At 41.2% G+C, this 27,893-nt stretch overlaps 1 protein-coding gene across 1 annotated transcript in view; it reads right to left on the bottom strand.

Annotated features, from left to right (window-relative positions):
• Positions 1 to 26,266, bottom strand: part of ephb4a (eph receptor B4a) — a 41,252-nt gene extending 14,986 nt beyond the window's left edge. The window contains exons 1-2 of the mRNA XM_082547810.1: positions 25,308 to 26,266; positions 3,194 to 3,264 (exon numbers count right to left, since the gene is read on the bottom strand). Of these exons, the coding sequence (XP_082403936.1) occupies positions 3,194 to 3,264; positions 25,308 to 25,386 (150 nt within the window). The 5' untranslated portion in view covers positions 25,387 to 26,266. The remainder of the gene's footprint in view (positions 1 to 3,193; positions 3,265 to 25,307) is intronic.
• Positions 26,267 to 27,893: the final 1,627 nt, after the last annotated feature.

Genomic DNA, 27,893 nt, shown 5'->3' with positions numbered 1-27,893 from the left:
CCCGAATTTGAATCTGGGTTGTTAAATCATTCCTCCCACTGAGCTCCAGCACAGCCAGTGGGAATACAAGTCTCACTTGTCAAACAAAGCACACTTCTGCAAACAGCATCGAGACAGACAAAGCTTTCACCTTTCAAACACATTTATAGCCTAAAACACAAGAATAAAGAGGGGATATCGCAAATATGAGTGAAGTAAAAAAAAACTGCACAGAAATCTACATTTGTTGGGCAGCCAAATGCAACAGAAAAATGCTTTAATGTTTGACTTCTGAGTCAACAGCAAAATGTTCACCATCACTATGTTCCCAAGAGCGGGAAACAAGCAAGAAATTAACATACTCGGGGCAGAATTTAGCAGATTTGCTGAACTTGAGGCTCAGAAATTCGGTTATGTAAATATGTAAATCTTTAAAAATCCATTTTCAGATGATGTGTTGAATGAGGCAGAATTGTGGTGTGAATGAATTACAGTGCAGCAGAGCACCGAGAGCCAGGTTTGAGACGCTGGAAAGAAGAATTTCCCTTCTAATCCCAAAAAAAATAAATACCGTGGACTTTGGCAGCACATGTGTCTGTGAACAAAATGTTTTCTGTGATGAAGATGCACCGAATCTGTGAGGACTCATCTGGATTTGACAAAAACCATTCAAAGAGAAGTGTGACTTGAAGGCAAATGAGAGAATGAGCTACAAGTACACAGACAAAGTGCAGTTACATAAATGGGACTTTTAAAAAAAAGCATATAGTGTTACTTTTAAAAAAGTAATCTAATACTTTTTACAAGATATAGATTACCTCCTGAAAAAAAAAATTACATTTCTTTGGCAGCAAGTCACACCTTCTGTATTTAATAGTACTGAAGTCTCAACATCACAGTGGATGACATTTACGACATACATCCGGCACTGATGACATTTCAACAAATCTTTTACAATCATTGATTTTGCCTTGTTGTTTAGAGCCATTTTCACGCATGAACTGAACTTTACTAGACACGTAGAGAGCAAATGTCTAACGCAGTCAGATTGGACAATAAATGTTCTTTGATTTGCCAGCTATTTAGCATAAAGTGTGTGTTCATGTCTAACTGCACCTATGAGAATGATCCAGGTAAACCTCTGGTGGAGTCGCAGTCAGTAGGTAGCACACATGGCCAATCCAACTTAGATGAATACTATACATATACAAACACTGGCAATTTCATTAGGCACATGTCTTCATGAGGTATCTAGTCAGCCAATTAAATGTCTGTATTTAAGCATCTAGACATAGGCAAGACAACCTGCTGGAGTTCAAAACAAGCATCAGAATGAGGAAGAAAAGTGATTCGAGTGACTTTGAATGTTGCATGGCTGTTCTTGTCAGATGGATTGGATTTTTCCCACACCTCTATTCAACTGCTCGTTAATGCAAATATGTAATCATCCAGTGTAATGATGGCATCTTTATGCATTTAGGTATGTAGACGTGGTCCAGAGAACCTGCTGAAGTTCAAAGTGAGCAGAAGGTGATGTAAGTGACTTTGAATGTGGTAAGGTTGTTGCTGCCAGATGGGCTGGTCTGAGTATTTTAGAAACTGCTGTTCAACAAATCTGTGCCACTCTGCATCTATGCCACGCGTTCAAGTCAGTCACGAAGGTGTAAGGGGTCCAACCTGGTAACTAATGAATTGGCCACTGAATGCATCTGATGCTGGCTAATGCAGACTGTAAAAACCTAATAAATCATCAATGTTAAACCTAAACTAAAACCTGTCCTGCTTATCCATGCTGTTTGGCTTTAACATTTTACTTTATTTCTGACTGTTTGTGGACTTCACCTTGAAGGATTTTATTACTCTAACTGGACAACAAACGATCATAATTATTACTTCACTTTTTTCACCTTACTCCTTGTACTGACTTTTGGTTTTCATCGTTCTTACGTACATTTTCGTTTTACAGCATCTTTATAGTTTGGTGATACACACTCTGAAGGAGCTTGTGCTTTGTGCAGTGCATTGTGCTCCTGCTTGGAATGAAATGTAGTATAAAAATAAAGCTTTGCGTACACTTAATATGTGAGAAAGAGCAAGTGATTCATGAATAAGATTGTGAGTCGTTTCAGGACAGTCAAGTTTTAAATGGATGCACAACTAATCAAAAAGTTCAAAAACTGGGAGCCATGATCTCTGCACAAAGAGCGCAATGGCACTACCTTCAAATGTGCGCGTCTGTGTGATGGAGGCCCATAGATGTGTGTTAATATGCAACAGGGTCTAACTGTGACAGATTTAGTCGGAAGCACATCCCAGTTTCATTAAAACAATTGTCACACTCGCATCATTACACCAAAAGGTTTAATATGAATATTAGCTTTATTTGGCTTCCTCATGAATTATTAATGCAACAGTGACATTCAAGTATTTTTGAAATTGAGAAGCCAGAAATTTTTATCTGACTGGGTTTTAAGTTGCCACAAATATCTCCTACAAGGGTATCATAATCCTTTAATCCTAAAAATAAAGAATAATACAGTATCCCTTTTATGTCTGCACTTTTGAAGCAGACAGCTCGTGGCATCTCCCCACCGCTGCTTGTCATCATTGACTAAATCACGGTTTTATACTCTTTTGTGCCAAGGTAATGCTTAAAAACACAAGCCCGGCCACTCTTCTGACAACACAGCGCTTTTGATAAACTGCTTCAAATGATAAATGCTGTGCAGGCTATTTAGAGACAGTCTGCCTGCTTCAGCCTTGCATCTTAATCAAAAGCACAGACACATTTGTTGAGTATTTCAGTCCAGCACCAGAAATCCTCCTACCGCCATCACTGGGACCATTTTCCTTCCAAGGCAATCGGCAAGTTGAGCAGTTCTGGTCACAGACGCTGCTGGCAGAAATACCTTAGCAACCACTACTCAGCTGATCAAATTACAAATATGTCTTTTTCTGGCTGCAGGACCAAAAATTGCGAGCAGCCTGTGACTTCGACTCCAAGATTGATGAGATCTATCAAAGCATCTGCTTTCAATACACTTTAAATCCCACATTCACTCTGGTGTTTCTTTTACTCTGTCAGTTACCTGCCATATAAGGAAATCTTTTATAGCCAAAGTAACAAAGGAACAGCTGGAGGCCAAAAATCCCCAGTCACCACTAGGCTCTGTGGCAGGAATACAGATAACACAGTGAAGCTGAGGTTACATACCTGTGGCTTGGCATGGGAGAAGACGGTCCATTTGAGATCTGAAGTCTCTGTCTTAGTGTTCATCAGGACCTCTGCAGAAGAGATAAAAAAAATATATCACCACTCACAGCAGGAAATGTAAAAACGACACGTATAAGGCTCATTTACATTCAGAAAACACACAATCGAATCTAAAAATCACAGAGAGAACATATTTTGAGTCCCAAGCGCTCTGCAAAGTATCAGCTATGGCTTATGCTGGGATTAGTATAGAAGATGAGGTTTCACCAGTCAATTACATCCACAGAAACATTCCCACTACTCTAAAATTGTCTTTCCTCTCATGTTTGTTTTTATTCCCCCCATCTCCCCCCAGTTCCCAGCGACACGCCACGCCTGCGGTCGAACTGAACCTGCTCAAAAAAAAGGAGTCTGTCCAGGGAGAGCAGGGACAAGTAGAACAGCAGAATCGAACAGACTTACACAGATACGCACACGCGCGCATGCACAGGCGTGTGCACAGGCACACCAAGATTTAAGCCCTTCCAGTCACAATCTGTGATTACAATAGAATTGATTTTTTGTAATCTTTTGAGGGTTAGGCTGCCAGCTCACAAACAATCTGAGGACTTCTGCTATGATTCAGTAACCCAATAAAATCCGAGACCTGAACTGCGTGCAACTGGAAGCACAGTTTAGTTTGGGTGCAGGGACTTCTTTTGATGTGAGGACATCTTTTTTTTTTCCCCTCCCCCCTTTAGCTGCATTAGCAGGCTCCGAGTCATATTTACACTGATGGGATGCGGTTTCTGTCACAGAGTGGCTTTTAGTGCCCTACCTGTTCCCCACAGAAGCTCATCCCAAAAGGGTTGCGCAGTTTGGTTTTACGAATAAACAGATTTAATGTGGCTACAAACCAAGGAGCGCTTCCATGAAAATGGATGCTGGAGGAAATGGGGGTTTCAGCAGGAGGTTTATCATTGGGGTTAGTAAGGTGCTTTGTTGAATTAGGCTTCCAATATAAGGCTCGGCAGTTAAGTCAGCATGCCATAACGCCGCAGTACACCCTCTGCACACACAGACAAATACAACGCTTCATCTGCCCCAGATCTCCACTTTTTGTGCTTTATTTTTTCCCCCACGTTTCGATTTTTGCACTCAAACGTTTTCCCATTAGATCAATATCCTTCACATAAATAATAAAGCAGTGCTCGAATTCCTCGGAAATCCATACTTTCAAATAGAATTTTAATTTTAATAACATATCAATATCTTGCCTCGCATTGCTGCCTGTTCGTTTACCTCGAGCTGACAAACTCCGCTGAACAGCTCATTCAGAAACTAAACAATTACTCTGAATTCTCAATGAGGACAACGTGTTGCTTTTCTCAGTTGTTTAAGATGCGTTTCCACCGCCTACTCGCTTCAACATGTTGCTTTGTTTCTCAAAACATCTGCTGCGTACGTGTGTCATACAATCACGCATCCGGCATTAAACACAAACTCTGTGATTCCATCTGCATTTATCTAAAGCCCGTAGTTCTTCAATGGGGCTTCTTTTATTGCTTCAATAATGACTTCAGCCATTGAAGTTTAATAAAGGCTTATTAAAGGAATTTTCTTTTAAACTACACAAAACACACTACAAAACATCAAGAGTAGAAATGATTTCTCTCTTTCCTCTACAACCGTCAGCTTGTAAAACACAGTGGTTAATTATGATGAATTGCCAGCAATCTTATCATCAGATAAGTTTAAGCAAAAATGTGAGAACTATGTGAAGATTTGACTAGGCTCTGAAAAGAAAAAACAAAACAAAACCGTGCTAGGCATTTATTTAAAAAAAAGAAGGAGGCTAATCAATAATAAAAACACTCATTAACTCAAGCCCTAAGTAAAGAAAAATACTTACATCTAATACCATTTCTCACACCACCATCCCCAGACTGATGACTAGCAGTGTCAGTGTGATAAATATTGCTGCCAAAATTATGAAAATTCATCCTCACAGTGTAATCCTAATATCGCTCTCTCAGTTACTTTCATTTTCTGTGGATGTTGTAGATATTGTGTTGCCTGTGAAAGATTGTGTACAGGATAAGCGGGTGTTTGGGGAAACCTTTAACACCGAACATTACGAGGACATCAAGGCTGTCATGGACTCCTCGTGCTCTTTGAATATATTTTGCAAAACACCAGCACTTGTAGTATTTTACAAAAATAACTCCAACGCCTACAGTTACTAATCTCTGTGATCCTGTGTGAAGTGAGAGGCAATCGCATTTACCACTTACCAGCCCACATCCCAGTGAAATACACACGAAGGTGCAAAAAGATTCTGAGGTAAAGCTGAATCTGGCTCCTGTTGTGTCAAGCGCTACAACTCTAGCTCACCAAGTCTTCATGTCCTATAAATCCAGACAACTGCCATTAATTTCTGCGGCACAGATTCATGACAGAATCACACAGTTGCTGGAGATTTGGTGACTGCACATCCACGATGTAAATCTCCTGTCCCACCAGATCCCACAGGTGCTCTACTGGATTGAGATCTGGTGACTGTGTTGAGACGATTTAAGCTTTAATAATAATAATAATAATAATAATAATAATAATAATAATAATAATAATAATATGTTATATAATTCACACACTGGTGGAGGCAAGCTACAGTTGTAGCCACAGCTGCCCTGGGGCAGACTGACAGAAACGAGGCTGCCATATCGCGCCATCGGCCCCTCTGGCCATCACCAGTAGGCGGCAGGTGAAGTGTCTTGCCCAAGGACACAACGGCCGATACTGTCCGAGCCGGGGCTCGAACCGGCAACCTTCCGGTTACAAGACGAACTGCCAACTCTTTGAGCCACGATCGCCCTTGATGAGCGCTTTGTCATTATCCTGCTCGAAGCAGTCATCAGAAGATGGTACACTGTGGTCATAAACACTCAGGTTGGCTGTGGGATTTGAACAATACCCAACTGATACTAAGGTGCCCCAAGTATGCTAAGAAAATATCCCCCACACCCTAGCGTCTGATCATTGCAGCAGAAATGGACACTCATTAGATTGGGCATTGTTTTTCCAGTCTTCATTGTTCAACTCTGGTGAGTTTGTGTGAAATGTATTCTCACTTTTCTGCTCTTAGCTAACAGGAATGGTACCCATCTGATTCCATGTTCAATGCCTTCAGAGATGCTCTTCTGTATTCCTTGGTTGTACCGAGTGATTATTTGAGTTACTGTCGCCTTTCTATCAGCTGGAAGCAGCGTGGCCATTCTCCTCTGACCTCTAACATTTTCACCCACGGGAAATGCTGCTCACTGGATATTTTCTTCTTTTTCTGACCGTTCACTGTAAACCCTAGAGATGTGCAGGAAAATCCCAGTAGAACAGCAGTTTCTAAAATACGCAGACCAGCGAATCTTGCAGCAAAAAACCATGGCCACATTCAAAGTGAGTTAAATCATCTTCTTTCCCAATTTAAATGCTCAGTTTGAACTTCAGCAGGTTCTCTGGACCACGTCTACATACCTAAATGCATAAATATGCAGTCATTAGACTGGATGATTACATATTTGCATTAACGAGCAGTTGAATAGATGACCTTAACACTTTAATTGGGCGGTGATTGCGATTATATTATTAAGAGAGCAATATTTAGAATACCTTACTGTATAAAGGGGTTGCAGCTATTCAGTAACACTTGGTGTCCAAATGCTAGGTTGTGCTAAATCTTTTCTTTAATTTTAAACAACCAGTGTTTAAGTTCAACCTGTTTGGTGCTAGAGAATAGGAATCATCATACAACTAACCTATATGGTGATCTGCCAGAGAAGCTACACAGTCTCCACTCGTCTGCCTTGCCTGATGCCATTGGGCAGGGGAGGGGCGTTATAAGCAGGGTGTGAGAAAGCATAAGTGCAGTGACTGTTAATCAGATCGGCATTGTTATCTTTATAAAAGAAAAAAATTATCTCTGAGAAGTCCTACTTCTTTCTCTGACTCTGTAGTGACACAGAGAGACACACAGAGTAGAGATTAGTTACAGAAGCACCACCCACTTGCTTTTTAAACCTTCTGTTTGCCAGGTGAAGCCAATCAGAAGAAAGTTAAAAGGGGAGCTATCAATACGTCAAAGCTGCTCTACACAGCAGATCCAGGTGGAAAGTCACTGTTACCCTATAGAGTATCTGCAGTTGTGGCATCCCATTCAGCAAGTAAACTCTGGTAACCAGTGACATCCAGGAAGAGACTGGATGGCAAACAAGAATGATTTTGATTGGTGATGCTGGAAAGACGAGTGAAAGACAGCTGAAAAGTCTGGCATGGGTGATTAAGGCTAGAAACCTGATGTACACTATGTGCAAGAGGGCACCGCAACATGTTACCAATTACAAAACAGAATAATACCCCCAGAGTCTCCTGAAAGTGGGAGAGGACAAGAAGCTTGAAAGGTGAGACACAATGGTAATGGGCAGGACTGAAATACGACTAATGAGAAGAATTGCACAAACAACACCGGCGGAGACGGCACCAGAAGTCAAATACCACTGTGGCCATGGGAAAACGGCTGTGATGAGTCTCACAAAAAGGACAAATCTAAAATACCATAACCTCATCCAGGAGTGTGGAGAGAAAAGGTGTTAAGTATGGCTGTTTCCTGTAAAAGTGGAGTGTAGAGGTTTCCCAGCACAGTCGCACACTACAGTTGGAGTTTCAGGGAACAAGCAGGAAAACAGCTGTGCACAGGACTGGGGAAGCAGCAGAAAGAGCCTCTTGTTGGCTCGGGTATAAAAGGGAGGAGGGGGGTTAGAAGCCTGGAGCTGGTGGGCAGTGATTTAGCCACAACCTCTGTTTACTCATGGTTAAGGGCTAAAACACCCAGTGAAGTTTGAGCTGAAGACACGACACAGTCACTCTGTGAGAGGATGCATAAAGCAAGCAAATTATATACATTATCTATACTGTAATTAAGTTCTTAAATCTCAGTGCTCAATTTTTAAACTAATAATCTTATATAATTTATCTTTAAATAAACCTATTCTAAACACGCATATCCGCAACACCAAACACAACTTACAATAAATGAGTAACACAATAACAATACTATTATGAAATAAAAATAAACTGTTTCATCCATAACAGGATGTTTCTTTGTTTTTTCCCATAATGATTTCACTGATCACTCAATCACGCCCACCACCGCTCACATTCTCTCTCCAGCTAATTTAATACATTTTCTCTGTGGCCAACACACACACTCAAACACAGAATTTTCACTCTTCTCGATCCCACTCTCGCCGCAGCACTCTCCCTGCTGTACACGCAAATTAGTCAAATCTTTTTTACTGCCTTCCACCTGCATATAAAAGCAAGGACATGGCATCACTTGTCATCAGCACTGCATATGCAACAGGTCATGCATCATATTGAGAAGAAAAAGGGACGTGGCTTTAGTATGGAACTATAATGTTTTAAATAGTAAGTTCAACATATGTGCAAATAATCCCTTTGAACTTAAAGCTCAGGTAAATCCTGAGCTTTTTTCCCCCTTATCTTGGCTCGGTATAATGTCATGGAGAGGGGACATCCTTAATATGGTCAAAACACACAGCTCTGAGTTTGGGTTCGGCTCCACCCACCTGGTCTTCAAACCTTCTGTTTGCAAGGTGCAACCAATCAGAAAAAAAGTTGGATTAAAGGAGGCTGTCAATAAGTCAAAGCTATTCTAGTAGAGCCCAAAAGTGAAAAGAGCGAGCTGTAAATGAGCATAACGGGTCCGCTTTTGTCATTAAGTCCTCCTTTCTCATACCCCATTTCGCTTTTTTATAATCTCACAATTTTACACTCTTTGAAAGCTGAAGAAACACAACCGTGCTTCTCAGCCATTTCCACTTCAAAACCACAGAAGCCCACCAGCTTTCTAACAACAATCTAAGGTGACAAAGGAAAAGAAAGGAAAGCCTGGAGAGAGCAGAGAGGGGGGGGGGGGGGGGAAAGAGGGAAGAGGTGGATGAGGAGGATAATTGGATGACAAAGTTCAGAGTGGTGATTTCCCCACATTTAGTCTACCCTGAGTTCACTCCAGCATAATCTAAAAAACACCCTTACCACAAAGGCTATACATATTTCCACATCTCCACATTTCATATACACACCTGCCTCTGTGTTTATAATTATTTTTCTTTTCTTTTTTTTCTGAAGGAGTAGAGATGAAATCCCCACCCCCACCCCCCCAGGCATGGTAATCACTGTTTATCACTGCTCTATCATTAAGGTTTATGAGACAGGATGCGTGAGCGTGAGTGTTTCTATGAGATGGTGAGCGCTCCTATTATGTGCTTGCATGGCCTTGCCTTTCGCTGAAGTAGATACAGTCTTAAGCCCTGTTAGAGGAAGCTGGCTTTTCCCCTGCATTCTTTCAGCAGCGGCGACCACCCACCGCCGGAAAATTGCCCCCAGTGCTCGAAAAATGTAGGAACAATGAAAATTCGTCATCTGGATGAATTTTAACATCCAAAACAAACAACTGTACAGTAATTACAGGACAACTGTACGCAATACTAGACACCGGAGAAGTCTAAACTGATACGGGTGGTGGCGAGATGATTAGGCCTTAGCCTTCGACTAACAATTACAGAAAAAACACAGTATCAACATGTTAAATATTGTTAAGGCAAAAAGTTAAAAAAAAATATTGTGGAAACAAAAGAAAATGGGTTTAACTGTTCTATGTCAAAGCAAGACAACAACAGGGAGTGTTGTACATGCTTTTCTTTTGAAATGTAAAACCTGACCCTTCATTTTTTTAAATTGGGGCATGTACAGAAAACACCTCACCCCCATGTTCTATATCGAGCCGTGTTCAGGTTTCAAACTGCCTTCATATTCAAGATCTGGAGCCATTATAAATGACCCCCCACCCCAACTGCTTCATTCTCTATCCTTAACTTGTATGTTCATTCCTTCCCTGCATGCCCGTTTGCTGCCTATTTTCCACTCTCTCTGTGGCTCTGGAGTATGATAGGGAAATTATAGGCCTAAGAACATTTGCCCTGCTTCAGCTACAATTAGACCTCATTTTAATTAAAGAAACAGAGAGCCAATTACCCTTGTACACCTGGCGAAATTGAAACAAAGGAGAAGAGCAGGGATAATGAAAAAGAGGAATGTGAGAAGGGGAAAATTTGGGATTCACAGGAATGTATAAAAAGTGGATGGGCTCAATGTATTTTCCATTCCACAGCAACTTGCTCTGAATATTTAGCCTGTCCAGCTAACACGCTAACATCTTGATGTCATCTTGACAATTTATTTGAACACATTATCCTTTTTATATCACATCAACTGAACATATGATACCATTTTTCAGGTCTCCTTCCCTCCCAAGTATTCTAATCAATACACAAATATAATAATTAATAAACAGCTAAATAAAGGAAAGCACTTGGATACTACTTATTTGATAGTTTTGGAATATAATCTGCTGTCTTCTTTGTTTGATATGAAGGGTCGTTCTGTTTCTCGGTGGCAGCAAAGTAGATTCCTGATAGGAGTTTTTCTGTCCTCTGGCTATAACTGAGAATCTTCTGTTTATCAGGGGACACTGCTGGCACATGTAATTTTACAAAGCCAATATCCTGAAATCAGACATGATTGTTGCCCCGGAGCCATCTGAAAGCTACACGCTTCACATTTAAACATTCAGCGTTTTGCTTTCCTGCCAGGAATTAAGGCTGGAGTGATGGGTTACAATTGTCCACAGCAGCAGCTTAGAGTAAAAAGTCGCCACAGAGAATGGCTGACAGAGATGCAATACTGTTTAAAGATGCGATAATGGTGCACATTTTCAGACAGGCTCTCTGGGGACACAGAGATTGTTGCATTGGGTTGGTCACATGAGAAGTGTCGCATATTGTGAAGTTACAAATGCAGAGACTGAGGAGTACAATGCCCAGCTCCTCTGTCACCTCTACTCAGCTGGCCAAACACGGCGCTGAGTGGGAGGAATGAAGGATCGTGGGTAATGGGCTGCAAGGTGTTAAAGAGAGAGATTCTGAAGCTTACCAACCAATAAGCCAGCTTTAGATGAGAATATTGATAGCGCTGTCATGTCTGTATGATTAGCTAAGCTAAGGAGGTAGAAGTGACTGTGTTCCAGGCTTTACTGACAGTATGCAAGAATGATCATTTTTGGTACACCAAGCTTATCTCACAGTGCAAATGAAGACACGGAAAAGAAGGAAGAGGGGATTTTCCGTCACATTTCAACAGTTTATTGTTGTACGGCGAGTGCACGTGAAAATGAATGCTTAGCGAGTGATGAAATGAATGTATGTGTATAAAGCGTGTTTGTGTGTCTTTGACAAAGTTGTGTCTACTGGGATTAGACACCAGCTTCCTGTAGTTCCTGTCCTTTTCCTGTCTCCTGGTCTGGTGCCGCCAATGCATACATCATTCACGTGAACAGCAGCCGGGCAGGATACAGTTTCACTCCCCACCTACTGTATAACAAAGACCCCCTCCCCTCGAGGCACATGTGGATGAGCCCAGGTACTATAAGTAAGCCTCACAGGAGCAGTAAGATGAAAGAGCTGGGGAAGGTGTTAATGCTCGACACCTTTTCTCTTTTTTGCCCGCAGGGACGCATATCAATAAGTGTTGTGGTTGGTTTCTGTCCCAGGACAGGATGTGACCTAGTTAAGGAGGAAGCTTCAATCTGGACAGAAACCAAAAGAAGCTGGGAGAGAGATCAATGGTGCTCCGAATTAAACCCACTGACCCCAAAGCTCTGTGGATTTAAGACCAGGTCTACAATACCTGCCCTCTGAATGTTTTGGCTCCGGCTTACACGGTCACCTGAGATTTGCTCGACAGAATCATTATGTTAATCATTTCCAAGTGAAGGTGTATTTCCCCAGCGAATCTTCGAGTTCACGCTGGAGAACCGGTATGAAAGATCGCCCTCTCTTCCTTAGCTATTAATAAATTCACTACAACACTAAAACTGGTATGCCCTAATCCCTGGATAATTCACCTTTTAAAGTAAAACGTTTATAGCGTAAAGGGTTTACACATTCGCCTATCGAGCGAGAGATACCTGGTTTGATCCCAGGAGGAGACACGAATCCCTTTGAGATTGCGCCAGGAAGGGCATCTGGCATAAAAATACACAGACTCAAACATGCAGAGCTACCCTCTGTGGTGACCCTTTGTGAATAAGGGAAAGTAGCTTTTATTGTATGTCGCACCAGAAAGTGTTGGTTCTGAAACACAAAACAAATATTGATTTATAAGAAGGTAAAATAATTCAAAGGGTGCACCTGTAATGCACTGCAATTCACTCTTAATTAACTGCGTTTAAGTGAAAAGAAAAACTGTTAACTTATTCAAGTCATGTCAGCGCGCAGCGGATATTTACCTCTAATCTCAATTGTATGAAAAAGTTTTAGCCACGGCATAAAATGAGAGGTTAAGGTTAAGAGGATATGAGACATCAGCTTGCCTCCGTGGCTTTTTTACATTGCCACCTACGAATAATGAGTCTTGACCTGTGATGTCAACTGCTGAACAGCACTTGTGCAACTCAGACTCAAACAGTCCTTTTTTATCTCAAACACACAAAAATACACATAGCTGTGAGGTATATTCCCAAAGCAGGTAAACTAGAAGAAAAAAATCACTTAAGGAGATCTGACATCTACAGTGGGGCAAAAAAGTATTTAGTCAGCCACCGATTGTGCAAGTTCCCCCACCTAAAATGATGACAGAGGTCAGTAATTTGCACCAGAGGTACACTTCAACTGTGAGAGACAGAATGTGAAAAAAAATCCATGAATCCACATGGTAGGATTTGTAAAGAATTTATTCGTAAATCAGGGTGGAAAATAAGTATTTGGTCAATAACAAAAATACAACTCAATACTTTGTAACATAACCTTTGTTGGCAATAACAGAGGTCAAACGTTTACTATAGGTCTTTACCAGGTTTGCACACACAGTAGCTGGTATTTTGGCCCATTCCTCCATGCAGATCTTCTCGAGAGCAGTGATGTTTTGGGGCTGTCGCCGAGCAACACGGACTTTCAACTCCCGCCACAGATTTTCTATGGGGTTGAGGTCTGGAGACTGGCTAGGCCACTCCAGGACTTTCAAATGCTTCTTACGGAGCCACTCCTTTGTTGCCCGGGCGGTGTGTTTTGGATCATTGTCATGTTGGAAGACCCAGCCTCGTTTCATCTTCAAAGTTCTCACTGATGGAAGGAGGTTTTGGCTCAAAATCTCACGATACATGGCCCCATTCATTCTGTCCTTAACACGGATCAGTCGTCCTGTCCCCTTGGCAGAAAAACAGCCCCGTAGCATGATGTTTCCACCCCCATGCTTCACAGTAGGTATGGTGTTCTTGGGATGCAACTCAGTATTCTTCTTCCTCCAAACACGACGAGTTGAGTTTATATCAAAAAGTTCTACTTTGGTTTCATCTGACCACATGACATTCTCCCAATCCTCTGCTGTATCATCCATGTGCTCTCTGGCAAACTTCAGACGGGCCTGGACATGCACTGGCTTCAGCAGCGGAACACGTCTGGCACTGCGGGATTTGATTCCCTGCCGTTGTAGTGTGTTACTGATGGTGACCTTTGTTACTTTGGTCCCAGCTCTCTGCAGGTCATTCACCAGGTCCCCCCGTGTGGTTCTGGGATCTTTGCTCACCGTTCTCATGATCATTTTGACCCCACGGGATGAGATCTTGCGTGGAGCCCCAGATCGAGGGAGATTATCAGTGGTCTTGTATGTCTTCCATTTTCTGATGATTGCTCCCACAGTTGATTTTTTCACACCAAGCTGCTTGCCTATTGTAGATTCACTCTTCCCAGTCTGGTGCAGGTCTACAATACTTTTCCTGGTGTCCTTCGAAAGCTCTTTGGTCTTGGCCATGGCGGAGTTTGGAGTCTGACTGTTTGAGGCTGTGGACAGGTGTCTTTTATATAGATGATGAGTTCAAACAGGTGCCATTCATACAGGTAACGAGTGGGGGACAGAAAAGCTTCTTACAGAAGACGTTACAGGTCTGTGAGAGCCAGAGATTTTCCTTGTTTGAGGTGACCAAATACTTATTTTCCACCCTAATTTACGAATAAATTCTTTACAAATCCTACCATGTGAATTCATGGATTTTTTTTTCACATTCTGTCTCTCACAGTTGAAGTGTACCTCTGGTGCAAATTACTGACCTCTGTCATCATTTTAAGTGGGGGAACTTGCACAATTGGTGGCTGACTAAATACTTTTTTGCCCCACTGTATGAGTACTTCTATAATAAAATACCTGCCAATGGACTTCCGCAAACACAAGCAACTGGCTAATATTGGCAAGAAGCGGCAAAAGGAATTGATCGTCCTTCTTTCTGCCCAAATTGTTAATCATTCCAAATTAAATTCCAAGCAGACACATTTAAAAACTTCAGGTTTTAAACACGTAAGGCCCTGCACTCACTTCTATAAAGCATGATTGGTTAAATTGCCTTGCTGCATATTTCACATTCTTTGGCATATTGATCTGCCACTGTGAGAATTCACCTCCTGCTACTTCCAATTATGGGCAACAGTTTCTCAAGTCTTCTTCAAAAATAACCCAAGTCTGAGAAAAACTGAAAGGCTTTTTGAGAACATTGTTGCGGGCTGCACCAGCTCCCTAGTGGCCTCCTGATCCAGAATCCTATAAAAGAAAGAATGAATTACAAAGGAAAACTTAAAAAGATTTTCTTGATGAGACTTTTTTTTTTATTTTGCAGGGTAGAGTGCAATTCTCAAAACCTCTGCTATTCCACAAGCCATTCTGCTTTCGGATACTGTACAACGTATAAAATTAGAAAGACAGACACATAACTTGATGAGGCCCAAAATACAAAGAAGACAAATTACTGGTGCTGGCTGATTGTGTTGACTTTCGAGGCAGAACAGATCATGCATCATTGTTACTGAAATCTGGAGACCATAATTACGAAACCCCACCACTAGTGGTGATTAATGGATTAATGCACTCTTTAAAATTAATCTGTTTGCTTTTAAAGTATCATAGGGAAAAGAAAAAAAAAGCAAAGTCCTCCATGGTTGGACAATTTTGCTTAAAAAAAGAGACAAATAACTATCCAATTCAGAAAAAATACCTGCAACGTATATCCTGTCAGCTGACTGATTTCTTGATTCTCCCGTTTCATTTGTCTTCTCTTATTTATACTCATATTCTCTTTTCCCTCAAATCGCCTATATTATGCAATTTAACTTAAATTCTGTATCTCAAAAGACAATTAAAGGTGGCCATGGTCCTACATTTTGATGTAGAAATGCATCAAAATGTTGATCTAGTTTCTCTTTATGAACGCTCCCTGTTGTTACTCACAGAGATAAGAGAAGGAAGGCTCCTTGAAATTAGGGTTATAAGTATTGATTTTTTAAAAAAAATGTAACATTATTTACACAGGATAGTTACTGAAAGTTAACTGAATTAAAGAAACAAATTAACTTGTAAGCGGGCACCAAATGCAAATATGATAGGACAAGTAACGCCTTCCTTTTAGAGCCACATTACATGCTCCTGTACTGTTCTCCAAAACCTTGCATTGCTGAAAGCAGATGAAGTATGCATTTGTCAAATGCTGACTGGTTGACAAGTGATCCGGAATAGGGAAACGAATGACATCGGAGTTCACCGGGAATGGAAGAGCAATGAAAAGAAAAAAAAAAAAACAACTTCAAATATAAAAATAAAGCATGGAAAGTACAGACGGGGACTGTAGTGGACATGTTTCATTGTTTTTTACCACTTGTTTCGCTCCAGCTTCTAGTATGTTATATATTTGCTGATTTCTTTGGCTTGTTGAAGGACCAACAACAGTACAAGCAGTAGTGGCCACATACTTTGTACACTGCCCCAAACTAGCAACAAGGCTCTCTGGACACAGACCCGCTATCCCTGGACAGCAAACAAATTAGCTAACCTGGGCCATAAATTCATCTTAAAGGAGTTGACTTAATTTTTTCTTTATTCTATAAATAGTATTTTGTTGTTGAAATTTGCACTTGGAAACTTTTTCAAAATGAACAAAACTTGTTCCCTAATACTGCACAAATGGTGGCCCTAATACTCCATGGTATGTTTTTGCGAGGGTGCTACACCTTTTAATCTTTCAGTTCAAGCTTCTGATCTTGAAAGACTATCACTCATTATCAAGGATTTTGAAAGCAAAGCATCTTACAAAACAGACATTTACTAGATGGTGCATTTTAGTGCTTGAGACTTTTACAATACCATTTTCTGTTATGGAAGCCTGCACAGCTGTGCCTTAGATAAAAAGTTTTTCTTTGATACAAAGGCTGATATTTGCTGGAGTACAGAGATATATAGAAACTGCCTAAATGAAAAATCATCCATTTAAATATGATGTTTACAGTGTTTTTTCAAAGTTTTTTCCACAAAGTTGAATCTTTTCAAACTGTCGCAATATCTCCCTCGGTGTAATCTGTAAATCTTTGAGCTTCTCTGCTGACATATCACTATGACTGACACCATCATACATGTGTCTCCAACCCAGCTGCTGCAGCAGCGGCACAAAGCAGCAGATTAAAAAAAATCGTGCAAAAATCACGTCTATCCACAACATCAATCTAACATTGACTTTGGGTATAAAATGGTCTTGAATCCTGTGATAGAGTTGGTAGAAGAAACTGCCACAATTGCACGTTTGACTGCAAAAAGACAAATGTCACAAATTTTCAGTTTGTTATACATCAGAAAAAAAATCACCCTGGATGAGAGATGGGAATCGAGAACCGGTTCTTGAAGAAAACTGTTTCCAAGTAGTCCAATTCTTTGGAGTTGTTAGTCTGCCTGCCTATTGATCCCGGGTCTTGCATTTGCACTACAATCAGCTGATTTCAGTTCGAGTGTCAGAGGAGGAAAATAGCAATGCAATCTAGAGTGTGGATTAGATAGTCAAGAACCCACAGTGAAAGCTGAGTGAATGCTGCCTGCTGGGATCAGCACTGAAGTTCTGTCTTTTGAGATACAGAATTTCAACAGGTAACAAACAGATGAGCAGTCAGGTTGTAACCACCCTTGGTTGTGTTGTCAGCTTTGTATTCTACTAAGAGAAAGAACTTAGAGATGTGTGTCCTCATTAGGGATTTGTGTTGGTGTGTGGGGTTGTAGCCTGAGGTTTATATTGTTAAACGGTGATTATGAGACGGTGTGTTTCAGCTATTTTACAGCGTAACGAGTAGGTAATGTAACGAATAGTATAACAAATTAATTTTTCCCAGGGGTAATTAGGTAACATACTGCATTACTTTTCTTAAAAGTGTTCAGTGAAATATGTGTAATAATTGCCGTTTTGAGTAACGACTCCAACACTGATCACAGCAAAGAAGGAAAATACCTCTACAAACATGCATAAACATTTGGCCTACAGCACGCAATTAATTTGCTTATTTAACCAGAGCAGAAGATATTCATAGACCAAATTCAGGTGTGACCAGTTTATAAAGACACTTCATTGCCCTATAACTGACCCACCATACACCATTACGCTGTGGTCAACACTGCTCTCAAATGCCCGCAAGCCTCAATTTAGGTCAGCATCTTAAAAGTTTGAAGAACGTAAACTGAAAGTCCAGAGCTGACAAAAGCAAAAGGGGAAGGTGCAAATTGCATTCTTGTTTTCAAACACTTTCTCGGTGTCTTAAGAGGATATTCATACTTTTGTTCTCCTGTCAGGAAGGCTGATGTCTGGGTCAGTAACAGGCTGGCACCCCCGCAGAGTGGATACTTTGGAGTCACACAGCGCCGAAATCTGGGATGATCTTCCTAACCAGCAGGATACTCTTCCACCCCCGTGCTGGCTTAGTCTTTTAATAATTAGACAAGCTAGTTTGCAAGCTAGATAACTATAGATTAATTATTAGCATGATTGGAGCTTTGTGCCATTTAGTCGTGACTACAAAAAAAAAAAAAAACAAAAAAACACCCAAACTATTTCATTCACAAAGATTGATGCACTACAGCTTTGGAAGCTGCAAAATATATATAAAGGAGAGAAAAGACATGCAAATCTTTACTTTTATAAAATAATATATAACAGGTGACCTATATTATTTCAAATCTTTCTAGATGAAAAGATTAAAAACCCACATAGAGCCATCGACTGCTGTGATGCATCTAACGACCTTGCTACGAGCCCCAAAAATGTCTGCTGCTGTACTTACAACTGAGTTTTTATCAAAGCCTCGACTAAAGCAGAATCTCCAATTCATTTTTGGGGGGAAGAAATTGCAGAAGAAAATGCATGCACACACACACACACACACACACTCACTCTCACAGCTCCCAGTGACTAATCTGCTGTGGGAGGTGGACAGCTTGAAGCTAACAGTGCAGACTCCAGCTAAATAAACCATCTAAGGATTGACACATCTAAGTAAAGATACAAGAGAACAGACTCTCGGCGAGAATTTTCCCTTTTATTCTGACACATCACACTTTTCCCACATTCAACCAACAACAGACCCAACTGAGAGTTAATTCTCTTCCATTGAGCCACGAATTGCCGCTACGAGGCTGCAATTGGCTGCTTGTGTGGCGGTGACCGATATATCTGGAATAAAGATAAACTCATCTTCGGATGTGGAGCTATTTGCTCGAGTACAAAGAGCATTATTTTGCCTCCTCAGCCAGCTACATTATGGTTTCATTAGGAGGCGGATTCAGTAGTTTGCAAACTGTTTGAATTGCTAAACCACGCTTTTGTCCAATGACAGAAAAAAGGACAAAGTTTAACAGCGCAATGATTGGATGGGATTGAGCAGCTATTTGTGGATATGAAGGAAGACAAGAAGGTAAAGAACTTTTTCATGTGTGGCAAATCCACAGAAATTTAGATACTAAGATACCACGCTGCAAAAAAAAAGAAAGGTGTTTAATGCTTTTTGACCCTCTCTATTTTGGAGCATGACATTCTCTTAAAGCTTTAAGCTGTGTGAGAACTGTAGGAGGGCAGCTACACGGCAGTGCTTCTATGTTATGCCGTATATAGCAGAGCCCACTTGGTTCAGAGTGGTATATGAAAGCAGTACCTGGGAGACACGCTCAAGATGTGTACATATGCATGAAGGTAGGATCAAATATGCACGTGCTCTCCAGGTTGATGTCGAACCAAATGAGTTGCATTTTAACTCAAAACGGCCAAACGGAAGATGTAGGTCAACCTCTGACGCAGTGAGGAAAAATATCCCAGACACGAATCGAATCAAGTCTACTGATGGAGCGTGCTTCAAGCAGAGAATTTCTTTTTGTTGTTAAATCAAGGTTGCCTTTTTTAATCAATTCTTGCACATCCAGCCTCAGATGTCTCGCTGGCCTCATGTTGCTTCTTCCCCGTTAAGACTTCATTCTATTTTCGAATGTAGCGACAAAAACATCATAAGGTATCGTGCAACAATGGCATGAAGAAACGTTTCACAAAGGATTTATTTCCAACACAATACTCGGTGTGCCTCAAATGAGAACTGTGATTAGTGTGCAAGATAAATGAGAAAGATGGACCCGAGATAAATAGCTCCTTCTCTGTTGTTGTCTTCTAATTAAAGGCCTTCTTAATCCCTTTATTATAATCACATATTTAGCCCATTGCATATATCTCTCATATCTGGCCCTAGGTGTGTGATTAAAGAATGCAAATAGGCAGTATACCTAACTTTGCTCATTATATGCTGTGCAGACGTGCACATACTTGCACCCTCCTTGCCCTCACTGCACTTGCTCTTTCCATTTCGTTGACTCATGCCGGTCTGCCCATCTCTCCTTGACTCACTTCAAAGAGAACCCCCATCCCTCTAAAAGTGCCATTCTCCTTGGTGCTTATGGCTGATAGGCTGTGGCCTCATTCCCTCTCCGCTGCAGCCTGTCCCCATTGTGTCCCACTCTCAGAGTAGCGTGTGGGTGGAGGACAGACTGGCTCTCCAAAGTGAATGCCTGACATGGATGTATGGGCTGGGGGTGTATCCTCTCACCAAGCTAAACTATCATCCACCTGCAACTCCCAGCTGCCATATGTATCCCTCTCTGAAGAGGAGGAGGGGAGAAAGGGAACGAGAGAGACACGGACTGAGAGTACTTGTGGCACTCAGATGCCTGTTTAACTCTTGAGGAAGCTAATCATCGGATTGAGGTACTGAGGATGATGGGCTACAGGCTTTCAGAGAGGGGGGAGGTTGCTTTAAATGCAAATCCCTTTCTTATAAAAATCGGTTCCATTTAAAAGGATTTCTGGGAAACGATCCACATTTCCACGGCAGGGGAGACAGTCAGCAAGAGAAAACAGCATAGCACCAGTCAAACATCAAGGAGACAGAGGATGTGGAAGGAGTAGCAAAAGAAAAGGATACATGTCTGTGAAAGAAAGGATTGAGGCTCAAGTAAGGCCTCTCGGATAAAAAAAATAGAAAAAACATCCTTTCTCCATTTGAGACACTGGGGTTTCGATTAGACTGAGCAGCATTACGCTATTCATCACAGCAGTTGTGCCTTGGACAAGCTAGGAGGAAAAAGAATAAACCGATGATGGGCGTTGGGTTTTAGAGGGTAGTCTCACCTTCGCCATTCCATGTGACTTTCACCCAAAACACTTTGGAGATGCACCACTTGTCAGCTAGAGCTGCACCACTGTCAGCTAATGGGGTTAGCCTATTTTATAAGGAAAAATAGATATAGTCTCAACAGATGGTTTAATAATTTTATATTAGTTTTTCAGAAATAATTAACAATATGCCAGAAATTCAGTGCCTTTACTACTCAGCAAAAATTTGCCATGTGGACAGGAAATAGTAGGTAAACACAGGTGCTGCTAATCACATTAATTAAGCATCTGCACCAAAATAGAACAGGAGCTTCATTAACTTCGTTAGTGAAAAATCTTGGCGCTTCTGTCGATAAAGATGCCTACCTGCAGACAAAGTATCACAATACGTTTTGACGCAGTTGACTATTTTAAAAGTGGCTTCATTACTAACTGCTTTGCCTCCAAGGCACCAACCTGTAGCTGTGCAAACTCATTGTTTGGAATAGAGAGTGGATGGTGCATCTTTTCAGGTGCCACACAAAAAGATGTTACCATCACCTGCTTTAGCATTAGGGTAGCCGTGGTTTGAGAAAGTGATATGGAAGAAACCGCTAAAGAGACAGGATGACACTTCCCCCTCCTCGCTCCATCGCCAGAAGCTAAAAAAGTGCTGTCTGTATTTTTCAACCCAACAAGCCAGGCCTCAGCCAAATATATTACTCTGGCAGCTGCACTCTCTTGTTGTGCATTATGTGAAAAGATGACTTGTAAATTATAAGGAAGTAACAGCTGCAGTAAAAAAAATAAATTAAAAAAAAATCCATATTGCACATGTACTTCCCATTCCTGTTCAAGAGAGATGGACATGGATTTCAAAACTGTTTACGTCAAGTTCAAGAGACATTTAGTCATCAACTGAGCCATTTCTCCACTACCAATTAAACCTACGTGCAGTTGACTTTGATTAAAAGAAGGTGAATCGTAGAAATGATTACAAAAAATAACACTTGGCTAACATGGAAAGTTGATGTATTGATAAGAAAGAAAAGCACAAGTTGTTCTGGATAGAAGAGAACCAGTAAAGTGATCAGTGTGGACCAATGAGCACAACCTTCCTCAAATTAATACATGAAATCAACATAAACGCCATTTCCTTTCCCCATCACGCTTTCCACACTGTTTTCATTTGTTTTTAGCTGAAGTCATTCTTTAATTACTTAATTACAGTTTAATGGCACCCCGCTGGAGAATTGCAGTGGTGTAATAATGGATAGAGAAAAAACAACAACAAAACACACCTACATTAATCCATTTTCCCCAATTTTATGAAAGTTGCAGCAGATTTAAGCCAAATAAGTGCATTTACTCATATCAAGAATTTACGTCTAGCCTCTTAGATGATCACAGGGGTGACAGAGGTGCACTAGCACTCAAAAATGGCTTCAAGCCACATCGCATATTGCAAGATGGAAGAGATAACTGATAAGTGATAAGTGTTGGCATATCATTAAAGCTCTGGACCCGAACAGGTGGAAAAGACTGCAGTGGTCCTGTCACCGGCTGCATCTTGGCATTGCTGAGAAAGAGAAATTGTACATGAAATATATAAAGGAGCACTTTCTAGGTTGAGTGTGCGTGTGGGAGGATAAGGCGTCATTATGGCTTACATTTATGAAGTCAAATATGTTTTAAAATTGTAGTACATAAGTGGGAATTATTAATAGCAGTTAATACTTTAAACCCGTGGTTATAATTTTCTGTAAATTATGTGCTTTCTGTGGAAGGCAGACAAAAATGTTGTCTGGTGTGCCTGTATGTGTTCATCCTCGCTGCAGATTTCAACCAAAAAAAAAGAAAGAGTGGTATTAATTTCCAGCCAAATTAATTATCTGATCAAAAGGTCTGTGTTTTAATCTTCACAAAGACAGAGGGAAGAGAGATCCATGCTCTGAACAACCAAGTGGTGTGTAAATGAGTCATTTATCCTTTAGTTGGAAAAGGAGGAGAGATTTGGCAGCTGTGAGCTTCATCTGCCCTCCCATCAGTTCATTACAGAATTCCCTACTAGGTGGAGAACAAGGGGGGGGAGTGATCCAGAGTGTGCCGGCTGAGGAGTGGGTCATTACCCAAGACACGAAAAACCAGACATCTTGTTCACACTTGGCAAGACACAGATGTTCTAGAGCCGGCCGACAAGGTGCTACGAGGCCTCGGCTCCCATCTACACGCCAGTTCTTCACCGCCACTGTCTGCGCCGCACCTGTTTGGAACCAGCATCTTTGCAAATACGCAGAAAAGGTCAAGCGGAGACGAGTTGACAAGCTATTCAGGAGATGCTCAATAACTCTGACACCAAAAACATGTGGGACGTCACCTCCCACACAGAGCCTGAGGTTAAGGATCTGCTGTGTCCCAGAGAGAAAGACTGAAGAAGAAAAATGGACAGTTGAGTCAGAGGTCAAGTCTCAGCTGCAAAAAACCTGCTGCTCCAGCTGGAGGAGAATCTCCAGCTCCTCTAACGGCCAAATTCCGAACTCCCAGAAAACTGACCAAAATTAAGTGTCTGGGAAAATCCCATACTACGCTCTCAAAATACAAAGTCAACAAAGTTTTCCCCGCAAGAATTCAGGCTCTCGGTAGCTGCAGTAATTTAATTTCTACATGTGACGGGTGTGCGTGCACAAGTGGCAAATCCAATCCTTAAAAGCCCTTTAATAAAACTGCGGGCCATGTCATGTACGCCACATCCATGTGTATGTACAGCATGAAGCCAAACTGGAAGCCTCAGTAAGAAGGGAGGGTTGAGGCCTCAAACCAGATGCAGCTGACAGATTTGTGTTCACAGCACTGTATATGTGAAGTCATGCATGTACATGGAGTTCCTGTTTAGAACGGTTTTCGATTGGAATGGAAATACCCAGGAAAAAGTGGGCTTTTTTTTAATAGCCTTATTGTTTTGTTTGGTTTTTTTTGCGGGGGGTGGGGGGGGGGGGGGTGAATAATGGTAAAATTAGTAAAACTACCTGAAGAAGCACGTGTTGGGAAACTACAAGAGAAACGCCAGCATTTTGCTTTAACTTAATATATAGACTGCATGTCATTTCGCCTTGATTAACTAATGCCAACAAGTGATGGAGAGGGAAATAAACATACTAGCTGTGAGCCAGTGAGCAAATATGACTACAGTGCTGTGTGCAAAGTTATAAGCAGTGCCAAAAACGAAAAAGCACAACGTGGAATAAAACGTAGTCCTCGCAGGTGAACAGGAGCGAGCAGCCTACACAGCAGTAAGGTACTTTTTAAAGACCCTGCAGTTCAACAGCTCTTAAAGAAACCCAGTTGTGATCCTTTGATCCTCGGTAAACACAGGCCTATTATTTCCAAAGACCATTTTCTATAAATGGCTTTTGCAGAGAGATGTTTCGGCAGCAGCCTTAACAAACTTAAATCAGTTTGCAGTACCCTCCGCGTAGCCGAAACTTCCCTATTAATGTCACAATAAGACAGAGACGTGTCAGAAGACTAGGAACAAATAAACACTCAGCCTCTGCTTTTTGTCAGCGTGGCTCACTCAGAGTTACTCTTCCACCCTTGCATTAAGCAAATTATCCAGACACTGCCCCTGTTGTTATGCTGATGATGTGGAGCTATACTCCCTTGTAAAAACCAGACCATTTGAAACCATCATCTTCTTTAACATTATGACAGATAATTTCAGGCTGCCTTGTTTCTCCCCCTTCATGGTTCACAAAGCTGATCCAGGACAATTTGCCTGTTAATGTCAAGCCTGCTGCCAGAACTGAATAGAAATTATGATCCAGATTACACATTTGATATGAAATGTGAGATGTTTTTTTTTGTTGTTTTGATTTCCTTTTTCCCTCCAGGGCTTAATGTAAAAGTTTAAAAGCACTCTACATTAACCCACTAAAACCACACCACGCCTGTACTAGCCTCTATCCACTGAATGTTTTAGTATTGATTTTAAGGTAAGCTGGTTAATAATCCCCCAGGAAGCAGAGTGGGAACCTTGTGATGACTTAAAAGTGAAAAAAAGAAGAAAAAAACAATAGTGAGCTGGTCTTAGAAATGGCCTTTCTGAAGCCACAAGGAGCTTGTAAAAAAACAAAACAAAACAAAACAATATTGATTGGCACCACGGTGACACAGTTCTGTCAAAACAAACTAAATAATCCACTGCCAGATGGAGGAGAAAAAAGCCATTTCTTGCAAACACAGTGTCTACAGTGACATTCTTACTGCTATTTATCAGTAACAGTGAGCTTGTGGCCGTGATTTTTCTGCGATTACTTGGATAAAAAATGACTTGTGTGGTGTTTTGCACAGCATGCTTTTTAAAATGCATTGTGGTTTTACGACACTTCCCGCTGGTAAGAGACGGGATGTGATGCTAATTGGACATTTCACTCACCCAGACAAGTGTGGGCAGCACGTCAAGAAAATAATAATAATAATATGAAAATAAATAAATATTTAAGAGGAAAAAAAACCACTCACCTTCATCTGCAGTCGACAGAAGAGCCCAGTCCAGGAAGATGCACCCCAGCAGGACAATGCTCTGGTATATCAGCTCCATGGTGTCGTTACCAGAAGGTGAAAAATGAATCGACTTGAATTAAAAACCAAGTGGCGCTGGCAGCCACTCGACTGGCAGCTCGGCTGTGCACCCACTAACCGAAAACCAGTCCGCATTTAAATTGGACTTCAGTAAAAGCCTCAACACTGTGCCGCAGAGAGAAAGCACACTTTGACTAACGCCTGTCCGTACGTGGCTCCGTTGACAGTGAGCGTTTATAAGCAGGCTCAAAACTTGTCCAACTTTGTGTTGTGGTGAAAGTCTAGAAAAAACACACACACACACAGGCAGAAACAAACCGCGGTGCTGCAACTCCTCGTGAGGCTCAGCCCTCTGTCAGCACACGGGCTGCATGGTTAAGAAAAAAGACTTGTATGCTCGGCTTAATAAGCTCTTTGTGCACCACACGACTTCTCCCCCTAAAAAAGAGAAAGATTCTCCCCCCTCAGCTCGATGACCGAGCAGACTGCAACCAGGGCACCTCACTGCATATCTGTTAGATACACATTTAGTCCTCACATAGCAGTCGCTTCATACCTTCTTCCACATCTCCACGTTCGGGAAAAATATCCAGGAAAAAAAGTCTGATTTAATTTCCTTTTTTAATTCCTTCAGCAACCAGACTATTTGGCTGCGGGGGCGAAAAAACCCAACGAAAGGTGGTGGGGATATATTGCGCGACAGGTCTAAGCTGGCCTGGTTTTACTCGAAAAATTAGACTGAAACTGGAAGAAAACGTCTACTTTGTATTCTGAGTAAGTCAGCGAACTGAATGTGCGCTGGATATCAAAAGTTGGGCGCTCGTGGCTCTGACTACTGTAAGCTGGTCACCAAGGACTTCAACACCGCATCAAACCCAGAGTCGAATGGCACGGGCAAGCTCCGCCCACTCTCGTTACCATAACAGCAGCGTCAAAAGCGTAGGTCAAAAGAAAGTTATGGAATTTCCGGCAAGCACCTTCAAAATAAAATTATATAGGCCGATAACATTTTATACGAATGAACCAGCAAGTTGGGGAAAAAAGAGAACTAAATAGAGAATATATGACCTTTACATGATTCACAACTTACCATTCATTGTTTTGACAAATAAATTCCTATTTGCAAACTAATATATTTGGTGTCTGTTTGATAACATGTTTGTAATTTCACACATTTGTTGAATAAAAATATCTTAAAACATGGCGCTATAGGAAGCACTTCATTTCTTTGCGCATCTCAGTTTCGCACTCAGCTGGTATCTTGTTTTTTTTTCTGGAATGCTTTTATTTTGACAATAATGTAACACGATTTCCGGTGTCGCTTAGATTACTTTCACGAGCGTCTTGACTCCAACACTACAATTAATTCCGTCCTATTGCAAACGCTGGCATGCAGTTTTTGTAAACTGTGCTGTAGATAAAATCAGCAGGAAGTTGGCGGTACTTATAATCCAGCCCATCAGACTCCAGCCAATATTCCTTGAATTAATCCCCATGAATAAGAAATCAGTGTGTTTGGACAAAACAGAGAGGACAATTTTTGAGCCTTTATTGCCTTTAAGGAGCAGGGAGGGATATTAACCTGTATGTATGTAAGTATGATGGAATCGAGCTAAGGTCTGAAATGCTAAAGAATACGAAATGATGATGGATCAGCTCAGTACTACTTCACCTGATTCATGATGCAACTTTTCTGCAATATGGCCTTTGGCTATTAGAAGTTGTGTTCTCTTTAAAAAAAAAATAGCATTAGAAATCTGGTGCATGAATTTGTACCATCTCTCTGTCCATTTTGAAGCGCATCTTTCCACGAGATGTGCCAGTACTTAAGTAATGAAATGTGCCACGGATCCGCTCGTTCTTCTGTAAGTTCAGTCATTTTGACCACAGTGTGATATCAAGAGAGCTAATAACATTGCTAAATCACAGCACTGGTGTTTGAGCACAACCTATTTTCTTATTTAATTCATGGCTGTTTTTTCTGGGAAGTCTGGCAAAGACAGCGGCATAAACAAGAGAAAATGCATATTTTAAATCTAAGTGATAAAATGTAAATCAGACATTAGCATTTCAAGCTTGCTAACAAGGCCAGACCAATGCTTAATTTGGGCAGGGCGAGACCAGCAATTCCCGTTCTCCTGGGGTCAGCTGTTTCATTTTTGTTGTTGTTGATGTAATGTCTGTAAAGCAGAATAATTAAGTAAAACATCTGGGTTACTGTACATCCACTTCCAACCATCAAATGATCCAGCCCACTGACAACACAGCACATGGTATATCACCCAAAATCCGAGGTTAAGGATCTGCTGTGTCCCAGAGAGAAAGACTGAAGAAGAAAAATGGACAGTTGAGTCAGAGGTCAAGTCTCAGCTGCAAAAAACCTGAGTATACAAATGTCAGAGGATGGATTGTGAAGATGTGCAAACGTCTGTAATGAGCTATATGTGAACATGATGAAGAGAAGGGGTCTATATTCTACATATCGTGTGCACAACAGTAGTATTTGTTTACTTGCTGTGAAAGTTG

Source organism: Aulonocara stuartgranti (genome assembly GCF_965226115.1).
Source record: "Aulonocara stuartgranti genome assembly, chromosome: 10".
Classification (NCBI taxonomy): domain Eukaryota; kingdom Metazoa; phylum Chordata; class Actinopteri; order Cichliformes; family Cichlidae; genus Aulonocara; species Aulonocara stuartgranti.
This window is presented reverse-complemented; position numbering and strand designations above follow the sequence as displayed.